Below are 18,745 nucleotides of genomic sequence, written 5' to 3'. Positions count from 1 at the left end.
ATGATCCCGGGGTCCTGGGATCGAGTCCCACATCGGGCTCTCTGCTCAGCAGGGAGCCTGCTTCCCTCTCTCTCTCTCTGCCTGCCTCTCCGTCTGCTTGTAATCTCTGTCTGTCAAATAAACAAATAAAATCTTAAAAAAAAAAAAAACTGTAAAAAGCTACTTAAATATAAGGTATTATTGGGGCGCCTGGGTGGCTCAATCGTTAAGCCTCTGCATTTGGCTCAGGTCATGGTCCTAGCGTCTTGAGGTCAAGCCCCCCATCCGGCTCCCTGCTTGGCTGGAAGCCTGCTTCTCCCTCTCCCATACCCCTGGCTTATGTTTCTCCTCTCAGTGTGTCTCTCTATGTCAAATAAATAAAATCTTTAAATAAATAAATAAATAAATAAATAAATGGTATTATTACTATTATGAGTTGGGACACTGCCTAGGAATAATAAACTCTAGGGCAAAATAGAAAGGGGAAAAAAAGATATCTGCACCTCTCACATTCATTGAAGCATTATGTACAACAGGCAAGACATGGAAACAACCAAATGTTCACTGATGGATGAATGGATAAAGAAAATGTGGTGTATATGCACAATGGGATACTATTCGGCCATTTAATTTAAAACATGGATAGAGCTTGAGGGCATTGTGTTAAATCAGACAGAAAAAGACAAATACTGTATGATCTCACTTATATGTGGGATCTGAAAAAAAGCAAACTTATAGATACAGAGACAAACTGGTGGTTGTCAGAGGTAAATGGGTGAAGACAGTAAAAATTTTCAGTTATAAGGTAAGTAAGTCCCAGGGAAGTAATATACAGCTGGTAACTACAGTTAACAATACTGTATTATATAGGGGCGACTGGGTGGCTCATCTGCCTTTGGTTCAGGTCATGATCCAGAGGTCCTGGGATTGAGCCCCACGTTGCACCCTCTGCTCAGCAGGGAGCCTGCTTCTCCCTCTCCCTCTGCCATTCCTCCTTGCTGCTCTCTCTCTCTCTCAAATAAATAAATAAATAAATAATTTTTAAAAATACTGTCTAGTATATTTAAAAGTCGTTAAAAAAGTAGATCTTTGGGGCTCCTGGGTGGCTCAGTGGGTTGAGCTGCTGCCTTCGACTCAGGTCATGATCTCAGGGTCCTGGGATCGAGTCCCGCATCGGGCTCTCTGCTCAGTGGGGAGCCTGCTTCCCTTCCTCTCTCTCTGCCTGCCTCTCTGCTTACTTGTGATCTCTCTCTCTGACAAATAAATAAATAAATAAAATCTTTAAAAAAAAAAAAGATCTACTTTTTTTTTTTTTTAAAGATTTTATTTATTTATTTGACAGAGAGAGATCACAAGTAGGCAGAGAGGCAGGCAGAGAAAGAGGAGGAAGCAGGCTCCCCGCTGAGCAGAGAGCCCGATGCAGGACTCGATCCCAGGACCCTGAGATCATGACCTGAGCTGAAGGCAGCGGCTCAACCCACTGAGCTACCCAGGCGCCCCAAGAAAGTAGATCTTTTTTTTTTTTTTTAAAGATTTTTTATTTATTCATTTGACAGAGAGAGATCACAAGTAAGCAGAGAGGCAGGCAGAGAGAGAGGAAGGGAAGCAGGCTCCCCACTGAGCAGAGAGCCCGATGCAGGACTCGATCCCAGGACCCTGAGATCATGACCTGAGCTGAAGGCAGCAGCTTAATCCACTGAGCCACCCAGGCGCCCAAGAAAGTAGATCTTAAAAGCCCTCATGTCAAGAGCACCTGGGTGGCTAAGTTGGTTATGCATCTGCCTTGGGCTCAGGTCATGATCCCAGGGTCCTGGGACCAAGCCCCATGCCCTGCAGCCATTAGACTCCCTGTTCAGTGGGGATCCTGTTTTTCCCTCTCCCAACCTCCCCAGAATAAATATAATCTTTTAAAAACAAAAAGAAATTCTCATGACAAACAAAAAATTTGTAACTATGTGAAGTCATGGATGTTAACTAAACTTATTGAGGCAATTTTTTAAAAATATATATACTTCTATATCAAATCATTATATTGTACACCTTGAACTATATGTTAATTACATTTCAATAAAATTGGGAAAAAGGGGGCACCTAGGTGGCTCAGTGGGTTAAGCCTCTGCCTTCAGCTCAGGTCATGATCTCAGGATCCTGGGATCAAGCCCTATGAAGGGCTCTTTGCTCAGTGGGGAGCCTGCTTCTCCCCTCTCTCTGCCTGCTGTTCTGCCTACTTATGATCTCTCTCTCTCTGTCAAATAAAAAGATAAAGTCTTTAATAAAATAAAATAAAATTGAGAAAAAAGGAAAAATGAATATGTTGCAATGATAAAGTGAAAGAAGTAAAACATAATATATATTATGGTCTCACTGTATAATAATTTGCACAGGAAAAAATATAAGTAAACCCCCTAAAATGCTAACAATAGCTGTTTCTTTTTTTTCTTTTTTTAAAAAACGATTTTATTTATTTATTTGACAGAGAGAGAGCACAAGCAGGGGGAGTCGCAGGCAGAGGGAGAGGGGGAGAGTCCTGGGATTGAGCCTCACATCAGGCTCTCTGCTCAGCGGGGAGCCTGCTTCCCCTCTCTCTCTGACTGCCTCTCTGCCTACTTGTGATCTCTGCCTGTCAAATAAGTAAATAAAATCTTTAAAAAATTAAAATTTAAATTAAAATTTAAATTAAAAAAAAAAGAGGGACGACTGGGTGGCTCAGTGGGTTAAGCCTCTGCCTTTGGCTTGGGTCATGATCCCAGGGTCCTGGGATCGAGCCCCACATTGGGCTCTCTGCTCAGCTGGGAGCCTGCTTCTCCCTCTCTCTCTGCCTGCCTCACTGTCTACTTGTGATCTCTCTCTCTCTCTGTCAAATAAATAAATAAATCTTAAAAAAAAAAAAGTCTTTCTAAAAAGATGAAAAAATGTACTCTATTCTTTGTTATGATTAGGATTCTTAGTTTTTCTAACTTCAGTTTTTTTAAGCTATTCAGCAAAAACACTACTACCAAATCAATTACATGAATATATTGCTGAAAGTTCTATGTGAAGAGTATTATAAATAATCACTAAATTGGGGAAAATGAATTCTAATCCACTTTTTTTTTTAAGAGAGAAACAGAGAGGTTGGGCGGGGGTGAGGGGGAGAAGGATAGAGAATCTTTTTTTTTTTTTTTTTAGATTTTTTTTCTTAATTTATTTATTTGACAGACAGAGATCACAAGTAGGCAGAGAAGCAGGCAGATAGAGAGGAAGGGAAGCAGGCCCCCTGCTGAGCAGAGAGCCCGATGCGGGACTCGATCCCAGGACCCTGAGATCATGACCTGAGCCGAAGGCAGCGGCTTAACCCACTGAGCCACCCAGGCGCCCAAGGATAGAGAATCTTAAGCAGGCTCCATGTCCAGGATAGAGCCCACCTCAAGGCTCCATCTCAAAACCCTGAGATCATGACCTGAACCAAAATCAAGAGTCAGATGCTTGACCAACTGAGCCACCCAGCTACCTCCCTAATTCATAATTCTAAATCAAGTTTATGTCACTATAAAATCTTCCACTGCCAAGATTCATTTCTATCCTTACCTTTTGATCCCTCTGACAAGCAGAGAGGCCCAAGGCTGATGCATAGAGAGGCACCAGCCACCATCAAAGCCTTCCTGAAAATCTTGGTCCTGGATTCGCAGCTGGTGCCGATAAGAGTTGAATTCTAGTTCTGATCCTGCTGAATGGAAAGCTTTCTTCTGTGAGGCTGCACCTGTCTGGTCTATCCACTACACAAAAAAGAAACCAAACATACAGTTTTGTCTGACAAGGAAAGAACATGGGGTAGATATACAAAATGAGATGAATGCTTATAATGAAGAAATCATACTGGGCACAGTTTTCTTAAAGTTTATACCATATTTATTTGAAACAAAGCCAAAAAAGGTAGTAGGTTTTAAGATGATAAAATCTGGAGTTAGTTTAGATTTCTTAGCTTTTGGATTATTTGAATAATTTATTGGGGGGAAAAAACTAGAATAGTAGTTTAGAGATTCCAAACAATCACTTAACTTTTAACAGTTTTAGTTTTCTCAACTGTAAAATGTGGGTGTTAGACTAAGTTAATCTCTAATAATCTTTCTGTAATAAAGTTTTATGATTCTAATCAACTGCATCGTATCTTAATAAAATAAACATTTATTAATACTTGACTATGTAAAGCACATAAAGTATAAAAAAGATACAGTTCTTTCTTTCAAGGAACTTATAATCCTAGTAGAAGACAAACACATAAATAGCTATCCAAAATCTAAAGCAGAATAGAGTAAATATTACACAGGGATAGAAGACCTTAACTGCGAATACCCAGGAAAGACTCTTCCTTTATGGGACAAATAAGTGGTTTCATAAACATGTTGGTGTTTGAACAATTTTGAGGCCCACATTCTCTGTTCTAGTTCTACTACAGTTCTAGTTTATATTACCAGTTTCTCTATTCCCACAGCCACTTTCCTAAATTAATCTCTTATATTTCTATAATACTGTTATAGACCCTAGTAACTGGTCTCCTCATCTGCTGCCCTACCAGTGTTATAACATTAACCTGGCTCCTCATTATCTCCCCACTGCACTACTGCAATAACCTTCTTAGGAATTTCCTTGCTTCTGGTATTACTCCTCTCTCCAATCTGTTCTCTATATAGGCACGGAAGTCATGCTAATCTTCTGCTAAAATCTATGGAATAAAACCAGACTCCTCAGCATGAGACATAAAGGCTTTTATGGTAAGATGATGTCTACTGTACTGGGTTGAGTAGTATGTCCCCTAACACTTATGTCTATCCAGAACCTGTAAAAGTGACCTTATTTGGGAACAGTCTTTGCAGATGCAATTAAATTAAGATACGGTCATGCTAGGTTAGGTTCAACCCCAAATCCAATGACTGGTGCCTTTATAAAATGGAAGAACAAGGCCGCCTGGGTGGCTCAGTCAGTTAAGCGGCTGCCTTCGGCTCAGGACCTGAGTCATGGGTTTGAGCCCCACATCGGGCTCTCTGAGCAGAGAGCCTGCTTCTCCCTCTCCCTCTGCCTGCTGCTCTGCCTACTTGTGTTCTCTCTCTCTGTCAAATAAATTTTAAAAAAATTAGATACTAATTTGCTCTTTGAACACACCCACCAACCTTATTTTCTGACCCCAGTTTTTCCAATTTTTTCAGCACTTCTAACAAGTTGAAATAAGAAAGAAATAAGCATAGAAATAATCTGACCCACAGAAGAGTATTCAATAGCAACCTATTTACTCAACACATTCAATTACTCCTCTGCCCACTCAGAAGTCCCTGTCTACTTCTCCATGCTGATCTGGATTCTATCCTTGCTTCGAGGCCCAGAACATTTAGAGACAAAAACATACAAGGAATAAGGCCATGTGAAAATGAAGGCAGACATCAGAATGATGCAGCTACAAACCAAGGGACACTCAGGGCCACCAGAAGCTTAAAGAGGCAAGGAAGCATTTGGAGGAAATGTGTGGCCCTGCCAACACCTTGGTTTTGGTTATGGAACTGTGAGAAAATAAATTTCTGCTGTTTTAACCCAACTAATTGTGATACTTTGTTATAGTTGCCCTAGGAAACTAATACACCTACTATTCCATCTTTTTTTTTTTTCATCTTAACTTTTATACTTAATTACTTCTGGTTCTAACAAATCTACAATGCTCCTAAGCTGCTGAGCCTTTGGTACATGCTGTACCTTCTACCTGGAATTTCCTCCTTAGATTCATCTCATTGGAAATTGTTATTCATCCTTTAAGTCTTCTCTCAAACACTATTTCTTTGGTGACTCCTCTAGTGCATTTATGAACTCTTTCTTGAAGTTCTACTCTATGCACATGTGTCTGTCATTGCAATTATCTTTTTTAATTGAAGTACAATTAACATATGCAACTATTTTTAAGGAATTCAAATTATAGCTTCCCTATAAAAGCCTCTTTTATTCTCAACTGGAAGTACTGTTTCCCTCCCCTGGGTTTCCACCATACTTTATTTAAATTTCTGTTAGTATTAGAGCTGCTATGTAATCTTTTCCCCTACTAATCTATTAGTTTCTTGAGGATAGAAGCAGTGTAACAGTCGGTTTATCACTTACTACTACGCTTGCACATAGCAGATGCTCAATATATGATGGAAAAAGTGAATGACAACAATAAACATTTTAATTTAAAATACCATTCCATGGGATTACCCATATTCCATAAAAGGCAGAGAAAGAATATTAACAAAAGGACCATGGGGTTATTGTCTAAATATGTTACTTTTAAAAACCCTCTCTTGGAAAATACTAGGAAGGTAATACAGGTCAACTTGTTAGAAGTGCTGAAAAAATTGGAAAAACTGGGATCAGAAAATAAGGTTGGTGGGTGTGTTCAAAGAGCAAATTAGTATCTAAAGCCTATGAAACAGGCACACTTGAAGGAGAAATATCAGGGCCCAAACTTCTCTCATTACCATCTAGAAAAAAGGATCACTAACCTGGGGAGGGGACTGGTAGAGGTTGGGATTCACCAGAACTCCCAAAGGCTCATCAGAAGATCTATTCAGTTTGGTCAATGGTTGATTCAAGGTTCCATTGGCAATTGCCTGTATTGTCTCATCTAGTCTGTGATAACAAACCAAAGGATGCAATAATTGGTAATATTCTTTGCTCAGAATATCCTTACTTACCACAACATAAAATCCTTCAACAATGATAAAATTTGAAATTCAAAGAGGGGTCCATGGATGATCTTCCCTATCCCCACCACCAACTTCCTTCTCTTCACTCCAAGAACCCTAAGGAATATGAGTTAGTAGAAGTTCCAGAACATTAAGAAAATAGGTAGGGCATACTACAATCATTCATGTGCATAACAAGATCACTAAAAATGCCAAGATAAGAAAACATGCATAGAAATAATCTGACCCACAGAAGAGTATTCAATAGCAACCTATTTACTCAACACATTCAATTACTCCTCTGCCCACTCAGAAGTCCCTGTCTACTTCTCCATGCTGATCTGGATTCTATCCTTGCTTCGAGGCCCAGAAGTTCTAATGAGGCACTCTACTGGCCCAGCACAAAAGTTCTTACTCCTTTTTCTGAAGTCCTATTAACACCTACTAATTGAACAGTCACGGAACCTGCCTCCTTAGTGCAGTAGGCAGCAGGTCAGTCTCATAAACAGTCACGGAATACATACCATGTTATCCTGTGCCTATGATGTTTGTTATTTATTTTGGCTCTAAACTCACAAAAGAATGTGATCATTATTCATTTAAAGACTGTAGAACTGGGATGCCTGGGTGGCTCAATGTGTTAAGCCTCTGCCTTCGGCTCAGGTCATGGTCTCGGGGTCCTTGGATCCAACCCTGCATGGGGCTCTCCGCTCAGCGGGGATAGAGCCCTGCATGGGGGTCTCTGCTTAGCAGGGAGCCTGCTTCCTCCTCTCTCTCTCTGCCTACTTGTGATCTCTGTCTGCCAAATTAATAAATTAAAGTCTTAAAAAAAAAAAAAAGACGGTAGAACTAATCTTACTGGTTAGTAATAGATCATAGGTCCTGCAGGAACCGTAACTTATTCTTCTTGATATCTCTATGTTACTTGCTGCTGTACTCCATGTTCTTGCCAGATGCTTTAGAAATATTTGTGGATAATGATAATTGTGAGGCACAACATAATGAAAAGCTTTTACCAGTAGGAAAGGTCAATTAAATACAATTATTTGTTAGGAACCTCGGATATCCAAGGCAACTTGGATATCCAGGAGGGGCGCCTGGGCAGCTCTGTCAGTTAAGCATTGGATTCTTGATCTCAGCTCAGGTGTTAACCTCATGGTCCTCAGAGTCATGTGTTCCAGCCCCACATTGAGACCAGCATGGAACCTACTTAAGAAGAAAAGAGGTGTGGAGGACATGGTTCTTGCCTTCAAGAAGCTCTGAATCTAAACGGCAGGTTTAAAACAGCTATGAAGACGATGAACAAAAACATGGAAGGATGTAGCTATTATACTATGATACAGTTATTGCAATTATTGCTATTATCATCCCACTTGTACCAAATAGGCAGGTATTTCAAAAGCAAACATTGGGGGAGAAATTTCCAAACCAAGGAAAAAGCAGAGACATAGGCATGAAGCAAAAAAAAAAGAAAAATAAGAATTTTTTAAAGCATTTTTTAAAAGATTTTATTCATTTATTTGACAGACAGAGATCACAAGTAGGCAGAGAGGCAGGCAGAGAGAGAGGAGGAAGCAGGCTCCCTGCTGAGCAGAGAGCCTGATGCGGGGCTTGATCCCAGGACCCTGGGATCATGACCTGAGCTGAAGGCAGAGGCTTTAACCCACTGAGCCACCCAGGCTCCCCTGAAAAATAAGAATTTTTTTTTTTAAAGATTTTATTTTATTTATTTGACAGAGAGAAATCACAAGTAGACAGAGAGGCAGGCAGAGAGAGAGAGGGAAGCAGGCTCCCTGCTGAGCAGAGAGCCCGATGCGGGACTCGATCCCAGGACCCTGAGATCATGACCTGAGCCGAAGGCAGCGGCTTAACCCACTGAGCCACCCAGGTGCCCCGAAAAATAAGAATTTTTGAGGGACTAGGTGAGTCTAAATAAAATAAGAAGTAGGGAGACAGTGTGATCTGAAGGAAGGGAATAGATTTGAGATATAACAAATGGGAAGTATATCTACAACTCTAGAATCTATAAAAGAAGTAACACAAATTTTAAAAAAAGAAGTAATACAAATAGCTAATCAACACTTTTTTAGAATGTTCAGAATTACTAGCATACAACCAAAGCAAAGAAATGTGAATTAAAATTCTGATGAAATAAATACCATTTTTCATGTGTCAGAGGGCAAATATTTTTTTTAAATGTTGAGAAAGGGATGAGGAAATTAGCATCTTTTTTTTTTAAATATTTTATTTATTTATTTGACAGAGAGAGATCACAAGCAGGCAGAGAGGCAGGCAGAGAGAGAGGAGGAAGCAGGCTCCCTGCTGAGCAGAGAGCCCGATGTGGGGCTCGATCCCAAGACCCTGAGAACATGACCTGAGCCAAAGGCAGAGACTTAACCCTCTGAGCCACCCAGGCGCCCAGGAAATTAGCATCTTGCTATCAGGTTATAACTGACAGGTCAATAAGTATGCATAATATAAGATACAATTTGAGATACTGTCCAATTTCACTTCTAAAAGGCTGTGCCACTTTTCATTGAACATAAAAATAATTTTATTATTATAAAGGGAATTCATAACTGGAAAATAAAAGTTAATGGGAAAAAGTTAAAAATTCTTAAACCCATCACCCCAAAATAATTTTTTTCTTTTTATCTACGTATCAAGTATTTAATTGGTGAGAACGAATAATTATTTTGAAGTTAGTGGTAGAATTTCTTTTATGGAGAAAATAACCTTTGCTTAGGAACTTCTATAATGGATTTTCCAGATCTTAAAAAGAAGGCCAAGGATTAGACCTTGTGGCAAGCATTATTGTGTTTACCAATATCTGCTTGTGTGTGTGTTTGAGAGAGACAGTGGGGAAGCACAAAGAAAGAAAGAGAAAGAGGGGGCAAGGGAAAGAGAGGCAAGGAAGAGAAGGAAGGAGGGAAGGAAGACAGACACCTATGCCATTTGCAAAAGAGAAAGCAGAGAGTGAGATCCTTTCTTTTCAGTGCTATGCTTGAGCCAATATCGTATCTCTGAACTCCACATTCAGTAACTTCATGTTGGTAACTTGAGATTGGCCATGATGGAAATTTTTTCATGAAACTTTATTTTTTAGAGCAGTTTTAAGTTCATAGGAAAACTGAACAGAAGGTTTACACATTTCTCATACACTCTTTGCCGCCATAAATCCATAGTTTTCCCCATGATCAACCATTCCTCACTTAAGTGGTACATTTGTTAAAATTAAGCAGCCCACACTGACACATCATTATCACCCAAAATCCATACTTTACATTAGGGTTCACTCTTGGCATTGAGGCTGTACCATTTTAATAGTCCCATCCACAGTAAAAGAGCATCTCGATTTTCCTACATTCACAGATTATGCAATATTTTATATATATATGTATTTTTTATTTCAGCCAATTTAATGAGGTATTATGTTTTTAAATTTGCATTTCCCTTTTAACTAGTTGAGCATTTTCTATTTTTCTTCTTTTTTTTAAAAAAAAATTTATTTATTTGACAGAGAGAGAAAGCGAGAGAAGGAACACAAGCAGGGGGAGTGGGAGATGGAAAAGCAGGCCTCCCGTGGAGCAGGGAGCCAGATGCGGGGCTCCATTCCAGGACCTCAGGATCATGACCCGAGCCGAAGGCAGACACTTAACAACTGAGCCACGCAGGCGCCCCTAGTTGAGCATTTTTTTTTTTTAAATGTCTATAGGCTATTTGCTTCACCTGTAAATCGTCCTTAACCTTTGCTCATTTTTCTAATGGATTGTTTTCTATATTTCTTCTAATTTGCAGGAAGTCTTTATATAGATATTCCTCTCTTTTAACTTAAATATTTTTACAATATTCTCTCAGTTTGGTAGAATTTTTTTACTTTATTAAGCTTTCTTAATTTATTTACTTTTTTAATTTATTTATGAGCACCTGGGTCGCTCAGTTGGTTAAGTGGCTGCCTTCAGCTCAGGTCATGATCTCAGGGTTCTGGGATTGAGCCCCAGGTAGGGCTCCCTGCTCAGGGCAAGTCTGTTTTTCCCTCTCCCTCTGCCTCTCTTTATTTCTTTCTAATATTTTTTTTTTTTTTTAAGATTTTATTTATTTATTTGAGAGAGAGAGAGTGTGAGAGAGAGCATGAGCGAGGAGAAGGTCAGAGAGCGAAGCAGACTCCCCATGGAGCTGGGAGCCCGATGTGGGACTCGATCCCGGGACTCCAGGATCAAGCCCTGAGCCGAAGGCAGTCGTCCAACCAACTGCGCCACCCAGGCGTCCCTCTTTCTAATATTTTTATCTCTTCTACAATTAACTGTTTAGTCAAACTTATTATCGCAGTATGGTTTGAGGTACAGAGCTAATGTAGATTTTTTCCAAGTCGGTGCCCAATCATCCCATCATATATATTTAACCCTTTTCTTACTATTTAGAAATGCTACCTGGTTCAGGGGCACCCAGGTGGCTCAGTCAGTTAAGCATCCGACTCTTGATTTTGGTTTTGGTCATGATCTCAGGGTGGTGGGATGGAGCCCCATGTCAGGCTCTGTGTTCAGCAGGGAATTTGCTTGAGATTCTCTCCCTCTTCCTGTCCCTCTGCCCCTACCCTGACTTGTGCACATGCGTGCACTCTCTCTAATGAATAAATCTTTTTTTTTTTTAAGAAAGGAGAAACGCTGTTTCAATTACTAATTTATACATGTGTGGACACAAGCACACATAATTCAAGATTGTTTCTGGATTCCTTTACATTTCATTGATCTTCTCCATGCCCAAACTGTACCTCATTGTTTCAAAAAGTTTATCAAACTACAGCAATTTTCTAGAAGACAAATTCCCCTCACTGTTCATTTTCAAAATTGTCTTAGCTACTCTTTTTTTTTTTTTGAAGATTTTATTTATTTATGAGAGAGAGAGAGATCACAAGTAGGCAGAAAGGCAGGCAGAGAGAGAGCGGGTGGGGAACCAGGCTCCCTGCTGAGCAGAGAGCCCAGTGCAGGGCTCGATCCCAGAACCCTGGGACCAAGTCCTCAAGGGAAGGCAGAGGCCCTAACCCCGTGGGCCACCCAGGAGCCCCAGTCTTAGCTACTCTTATAATGATTCCAAATGAATACATAAGTATTTTTAAAGATTTATTTATTTATTTGACGGAGAGCGATCACAAGTAGGCAGAGAGGCAGGCAGAGAGAGAGAGGGAAGCAGGCTCCCTGCTGAGCAGAGAGCCCGATGCGGGGCTCGATCCCAGGACCCTGAGATCATGACCTGAGCCGAAGGCAGAGGCTTTAACCCACTGAGCAACCCAGGTGCCCTGCAAATGAATATATTATTTTTAAAATCAACAAAAATAGAGGTGCCTGGGTGGCTCAGTCATTTAAGCATCTACCTTCGGTTCAGGTCATGATCCCAGGGTCCTGGAACTGAGCCCCATGTCAGGCTCCCTGCTCAGTAGGGGAGTCTGTTTCTCCCTCTCCTTCCATCCCTGCCCTTGCTCACACTCGCTCTCTCTCTTCTCTCAAATAAATAAAATTTTTTTAAAAATAAAATAAAATAAACAAATAACAGATCCATGTCAGGGGGAAAGTCATCTACAGTCAAACTGCCCCCTCCCAAACCCTTTCTGGTGCTGCCCACTTACCTGCTGTGATACTCTGCTAGTGGATTTTCATCCTCCACGATCTTCCTGCCTGCAAAGTCAATGGTGACTTTCTTAGAGAGCCGAGACATATGTCGAAATTCTCTCAGCTCTTCCTCTCGCTTCTGGAGAGTCTCCCGCTCAATTTTAGACAACCACTGGTTAGAATCACTGGCAAAGTAATCTGACTCATCATCAATGACTTGGGTCCTTCGAATGCTAAGGAGGTAAAAAACAGAACACATGTCAACTGGGTCACCTGTTGATAAAACAGGGACTTGATATCCTGAGATTATTACCTCAAATATAGATGCCCAAAAAAGTTCCAAAATCAGGTCAAGCTCTGCTTGGTTCCCAGCTTCTACATATATCTTATCCCCATTGCAGTCTCAGCTCAGCTCTTGAAACTAATCTCACTCTCAGGCAGAAAAAGACACAGCATATAACCCATTATCCTTCTGCCATTTTTTTTTTTTTTAAACTGGTCCAGCCATAACTGAGCTTCCACCAGGTTTTGCTACATCTGAATTCATGTCTCAGCAGCTTACTCAATATCCTAGACCCTTTTACTGGGACCTTGTCTATTCTTGCTAGGCCCAACTGCTGTCCTTTCCCTTAGAAACTAAGGAGTGCTATCCTGGACTATTTAAGTCCTATGGCTTACTCTTTTTTTTTTTTTTTTTAAAGATTTTATTTATTTATTTGACAGACAGAGATCATAAGTAGGCAGAGGGGGGGGGGAAGCAGACTCCCCATTGAGCAGAGAGCTCGATGCGGTGCTCCATCCCAGTACCCTGGGATCATGACCTAAGCTGAAGGCAGGACCTTTAATCCACTGAGCCACCCAGGTGCCCCATCATTGTTTACTCTTAGGACATCCTACCACTCTACTACTATAAGCCAGTTTCTACCCCTTGCCCCCCAAAACCTACCTCCAGTCCCTCACTAAAACACTAAAACACTGGTCAAATTCTAAGATATGGCCTCGGGCCTATTCCTAAGATCATACTGACAAAGAAACTGAGAACTAGAAGGAATTTTGATGACCCAACCCTCTCCTTCTATAGATAATGAGCCTGGGGCTCAAAGAAGTTAAGTGACTACTCAAAATGAACAAATCCAGTCACAACTGACTTTGTGCATAATATACAAAGTGATATAACACACACAGTGATGCCTGTGATATACACAGGCATAGGGAAATACTGAATTTAGATTCATATATAGATTTCAATTTTTCAGGACACAGCTGAAATTCTACAAGTTTTAAAGTAGACTGAGACGGGGAGGTTTCAGAGGGCTCAGGAGAAAACTGGTCCTACATGTAAACCTAAATAATGAAACTGGTACCCTGGAACACATGAGAAAAGGGGGCATTAGCAGGGAGAGACCCCTTTCTAGTTTCCATTTACCCAGAAACGTACTCCATTGCCAATTCTATTTCTAATGATAAAATTTTATTGAGTAGGGACAGAAGTGATATTTATTTATTTTTTAAACATTTTTTTTAAAGATTTTATTTATTTATTTGACAGAGATCACAAGTAGACAGAGAGGACGGCAGAGAGAGTGAGAAGAGGAAGCAGGCTCCCCGCCGAGCAGAGAGACCCATGCGGGGCTTGATCCCAGGACCCTGAGATCATGACCCGAGCTGAAGGCAGAGGCTTTAACCCCCCGAGCCACCCAGGCACCCCCAGAAGTGATATTTAAAGGATTAAAAGTAAATATGAGTTAAAAACCTTTGCGATGAGGGCACCTGACTGGCTCAGTGGGTTGAGCCTCTGTTTGGTGCAGGTCATGATATCAGGGCCCTGGATCAGTTCAGCACCAGGCTCTCTGCTCAGCAGGGAGCCTGGTTGGCCACCACCCCGCACTCCGCCTCTCGGCCTACCTGTGATCTCTCTCTGTCAAATAAATAAATAAAATCTTGAAAAAAACAAACAAAAAAAACCTTCGTGATGGGCTTACTTAAGAAATAGCTTTCCAAGATATATCTCAGATTTACAGCAAATGGTTTGGAAGGAGGAAGCGTGTCTAAGTAAAGGATTATAATGCCCAGAATAGACATCCAGGTTAAGTACAATAAGTAAAAGATTCAGGGTTCTCCAAGGACCCTGACAGATTCCTACACAGCCATTTGAAAAATGAGTGTATAAGTCCAATTTAAACAATTTTACCACTGGCTCTGAATACATATTTTGTTCAAAAGAAGAAAAACATGTAAGAAATAAAAAACAGAATTAACAAATCAATGAAACTGTCTCCTAAACAAAAGTTGGTGGCTCAGTGGGTTAAGCTGCTGCCTTCAGCTCAGGTCATGATCCCAGGGTCCTGGGATCGAGCCCCGCCTCGGGCTCTCTGCTCGGCTGGGAGCCTGCTTCCTTCTCTCTCTCTCTGCCTGCTTGTGATCTCTCTCTGTCAAAATAAATAAATAAAATTAAAAAAAAAAAAAAGTTGATGGGCTAAATGACAAACGTGTAGGAGTGTAAAAGCCAATTTAGGGACATTTTAATATAGTGATCATTAAGTCAGAAAACAAATTAAGCATCAAAGGGAAGGAAGGGTAAATCATGCCTTTCCATGATATGCCACTACCCACACTCTTCCAGAGGCAATTTCTTACAGCAGACTACACAGGGTAAGCACTCTAACATATGCCAACTGGCTACAAATGGAACAACTGGGGAATTCTGTCAACCCAAATCAACTTTCTGGGGGTATACCAGCATCTGCCAAAAATTAAAAATAATGTTACAGGGTAAGATCCTCTTGGTGGGAGCCTAATTCATTCAAACATGAATTCAAAAACAAGATGTAGGCCAGGGACGCCTGGGTGGCTCAGCTGGTTGGACGACTGCCTTCGGCTCAGGTCATGATCCCGGAGTCCCGGGATCGAGTCCCGCATCAGGCTCCCAGCTCTATGGGGAGTCTGCTTCTCCCTCTGACCTTCTCCTCGCTCATGCTCTTTCTCACTGTCTCTCTCTCCAATAAATAAATAAAATCTTTAAAAAAAAAAAAAAAAAGATGTAGGCCATGTTATGCAGCAGAACTCTTCTTTTACTGTGAATCTTTCATACTCCACCCCAGAAAGGTACCAAGTGGCAGAATAAATGTTCTAATGGCCAGGATTTATAGACCAGTCTATTGCTTAGGATTTGTTATTCAAACCATATCATACCTAGTTCTGTCAAATTCTAACAGTTTGTCTTTGTGCTTAATAGCCTTCTCCAGACCAGACTTAATTCGTAATTCTTGATGAGGAAGAAGGTCCTTGGTAGAGATGTCCACTTTTCCAGAATTCTCCGTCCCTGAAATTCAATAAGGAAACCAAACGGTGTCAGCCTATAATATAAATTAGTTGTATCACTGGGCAGCAAAGAACAAAGAATCAGAAGATCTGGCTCTGCTCCAGATGGCTGACAGTCTTAACTGCAATGAAAAACAAATACACAGGCCAAGCTTTACTTACCAAGCATCAAGCATGGCTTGACACCGAATCAGTTCTCAGTATATAACAGGATCTCTTTCTGAAGTTTGGATCACTAAGGGTACCAAACTGTTACACAATATAAAAATGCATTATAAATGAAAAGCTGACTATAATCTTTAAACATACTTTCACATAGCAAAACTAAAAACTGAATAATGGAAGGCAAGAGTAGAAATTGCAGGAAAGGGATAGAAATGAATGCTGAAAACTCATCCGGTCCTAAGCCACTTAATATATTACATTATTTAATTCTCCCAATAACTGTGTAAGACAATTTATATTATGTTTACAGAAAAAGAAACTGAAGTTCAGAGACAATAATAAACTTGTTGAGTCACTCAGGTAGAAATTAGAAGATGGAAACAAAATTTAAACTTAGGTCTGGGACGCCTGGGTGGCTCAGTTGGTTAAGCAGCTGCCTTCGGCTCAGGTCATGATCCCAGCGTCCTGGGATCGAGTCCCACATCGGGCTCCTTGCTCGGCGGGGAGCCTGCTTCTCCCTCTGCCTCTGCCTGCCATTCTGTCTGCCTGTGCTCGCTCTCTCCCCTCTCTCTCTGATAAATAAATAAAATCTTAAAAAAAATAAAAAATAAAAAATAAACTTAGGTCTAATGAGCCCAAATTTATTCCTTGGCCCATGTGTCATCTCCTGTGTGACAGCAAACCAAAAGTCTATATATCCCAGAAAAGAGAGCCATCAATTATGATAAAACCAAGACCTAAGATGTGTTAGGAAAATGAGGCTATATAAAGGTTGGCCTTTCTCTTTATTCAAACTCCAGGACTGTTCAAAGTCTTGTCAAAACTCTTTTAAAAAAACAAAAACAAAAACAAAAAAAACTCTCTTTTAAGGTTAGAGAGAGATTCTTGAGTTCTGAATATAAGAAAAACACTTAGAACTATCTTTACTTATAATAATGACTTAAAGCAATCCTAACTGAAAAGGTATGGAGACATACTCAACTTCTTTAATAAAAATTTTTTTAAAAAGATTTTATTTAGGAGAGGAGTCAAGATGGCAAGGGAGTAGCAGACTGAGATGACATCAGGTCGCAGGAGTTCAGTTAGATAGCTATCAAACCATTCCGAACACTTACAAATTCAACAGGAGATTGAAGAGAAGAGCAGCAATTCTAGAAACAGAAAATTGACCACTTTCTGAAAGAAAATTTTTCTAACATTAAATTATTTTTGTATAGATAAAAAATACTTCTATTTATTCATTTGAGAGAGACATAGAGAGCACAAGCAGGGGGAGAGGCAGAGGGAGAGGGAGAAGCAGGCTCCCAGCTGAGCCAGGAGCCCAACATGGGGCTCCATCCCAGAACCCAGAGATCATGACTCGAGCCGAAGCGGACACCCATCTATCCGAGCCACCTAGGTACTCCTTCAAGAAAAAAAATTTTAAGTATAGAGATAAAAATATTTGAAATATCAAAATTCCCGGCTCAGCGGGAGCCTGCTTCTCCCTCTCCCTCTGCCTGCCATTCTGCCTACTTGTGGACTCACTTGAGCTCTCTCTCTCAAAAAAATAAAATCTTTAAAAAAAAAACAAACACAAAAAACATTAAAAAAATTCAATAGTAAAAAAAAAAAAAAAAAATTCAATAGTGACAGGTTTTAGTCACTATACAGTTACAGATTGGTATATTTTGGCAAGGTAATGTGGCAAATACATTTTAAGTGTCAAAAATGATCATATTAGGGCACCTGGGTGGCTCAGTGGATTAAGCCGCTGCCTTCGGCTCAGGTCATGATCTCAGGGTCCTGGGATCGAGTTCCGCATTGGACTCTCTGCTCAGTGGGGAGCCTGCTTCCTCCTCTCTCTCTCTCTGCCTGCCTCTCTGCCTACTTGTGATCTCTGTCAAATAAATAAATAAAATCTTTAAAAGAAAAAAAAAGAAAGAAAAACAATCAGATACAACAAAATGTATCCACCACCACCATGATCCAATGGAAAGATTGCTGCCTACCTGACATTAACTTCTTCAGCAGTTTCTGGCTCTTATTAGAGTCACGCTGTAAAATATCCTGTTCTTCACGAGTACATACCTATAAAGTAGTAAGAACAAGACACATGATCCTAGTTACATTAATTTTGTTTGCTTGATATCCTAAAATGTAATCTCAAATTACACATTAGATATGGCAATAAAATAATGAGACTGTTGCTGGTTTTGTTATCCAAACACACCAGAAATATACATATCCAAATGAGTTTGCCCTTGTCTCTTTCCACTTCTCCCTTCTTTTATGAACAACAGAAAAAACTTACCTCACTGGAAGTGCCCCTGAATGATTTGTTTAAAAATGAAAAAAAAAAATCTTACCTACTTTCAAAGGACAAAGATTTGCTATCACTGAGAATGTTGGGAAAAAACATGTAAGACTTTTTTTTTTTTTTTAAAGATTTTATTTATTTATTTGACAGAGAGAGAGATCACAAGTAGGCAGAGAGGCAGGCAGAGAGAGAGGGAGAAGCAGGCTCCCCGCCAAGCAGAGAGCCCGATGCTGGACTCGATCCCAGGACCCTGAGATCATGACCTGAGCCAAAGGCAGAGGCTTAACCCACTGAGCCACCCAGGCGCCCCGTAAGACTTTTTTTTAAAAGACTTCCAGTTCTAATCATAAAATCCAAGTCTTATGAAAGAAGATAAGTAGATGTCTTATTAGAAAGAACCAGAAATAGGCGCCTGGGTGGGTGGCTCAGTTGTTAAGCGTGCCTTCAGCTCAGGTCACCATCCCAGAGTCCTGGGATTGAACGCTGCATTGGGCGGGCTCCCTGCTTGGAGGGAAGCCTGCTTCTCCCTCTCCCACTCCCCTTGCTTGTGTTCCCTCTCTGGCTGTATCTCTCTCTGTCTAATAAATAAATAAAATCTTTTTAAAAAAAAAAAAAAGAAAGAAAGAAAGAACCAGAAAAAGCAAATTACAGTGCTACCAATGAAAACTAGTCTAATTTTTACACTTTTATAA

The 18,745-nt window shown here is 40.4% G+C and overlaps 1 protein-coding gene across 5 annotated transcripts in view; it reads right to left on the bottom strand.

The window, feature by feature from the left end:
- The window catches only part of TRIP4 (thyroid hormone receptor interactor 4), an 89,607-nt gene that overhangs the window by 29,251 nt on the left and 41,611 nt on the right, over positions 1–18,745 (bottom strand). For all 5 annotated transcript variants that reach the window (XM_044232447.1, XM_044232450.1, XM_044232446.1 and 2 more), the window contains exons 5-9: positions 17,746–17,824; positions 15,461–15,590; positions 12,286–12,501; positions 6,480–6,606; positions 3,547–3,734 (exon numbers count right to left, since the gene is read on the bottom strand). In XM_044232447.1, coding sequence (XP_044088382.1) covers positions 3,547–3,734; positions 6,480–6,606; positions 12,286–12,501; positions 15,461–15,590; positions 17,746–17,824 — 740 coding nt within the window. The remainder of the gene's footprint in view (positions 1–3,546; positions 3,735–6,479; positions 6,607–12,285; positions 12,502–15,460; positions 15,591–17,745; positions 17,825–18,745) is intronic.

The sequence above is a fragment of the Neovison vison genome, chromosome 13, assembly GCF_020171115.1.
Source record: "Neovison vison isolate M4711 chromosome 13, ASM_NN_V1, whole genome shotgun sequence".
Lineage (NCBI taxonomy): Eukaryota > Metazoa > Chordata > Mammalia > Carnivora > Mustelidae > Neogale > Neogale vison.
This window is presented reverse-complemented; position numbering and strand designations above follow the sequence as displayed.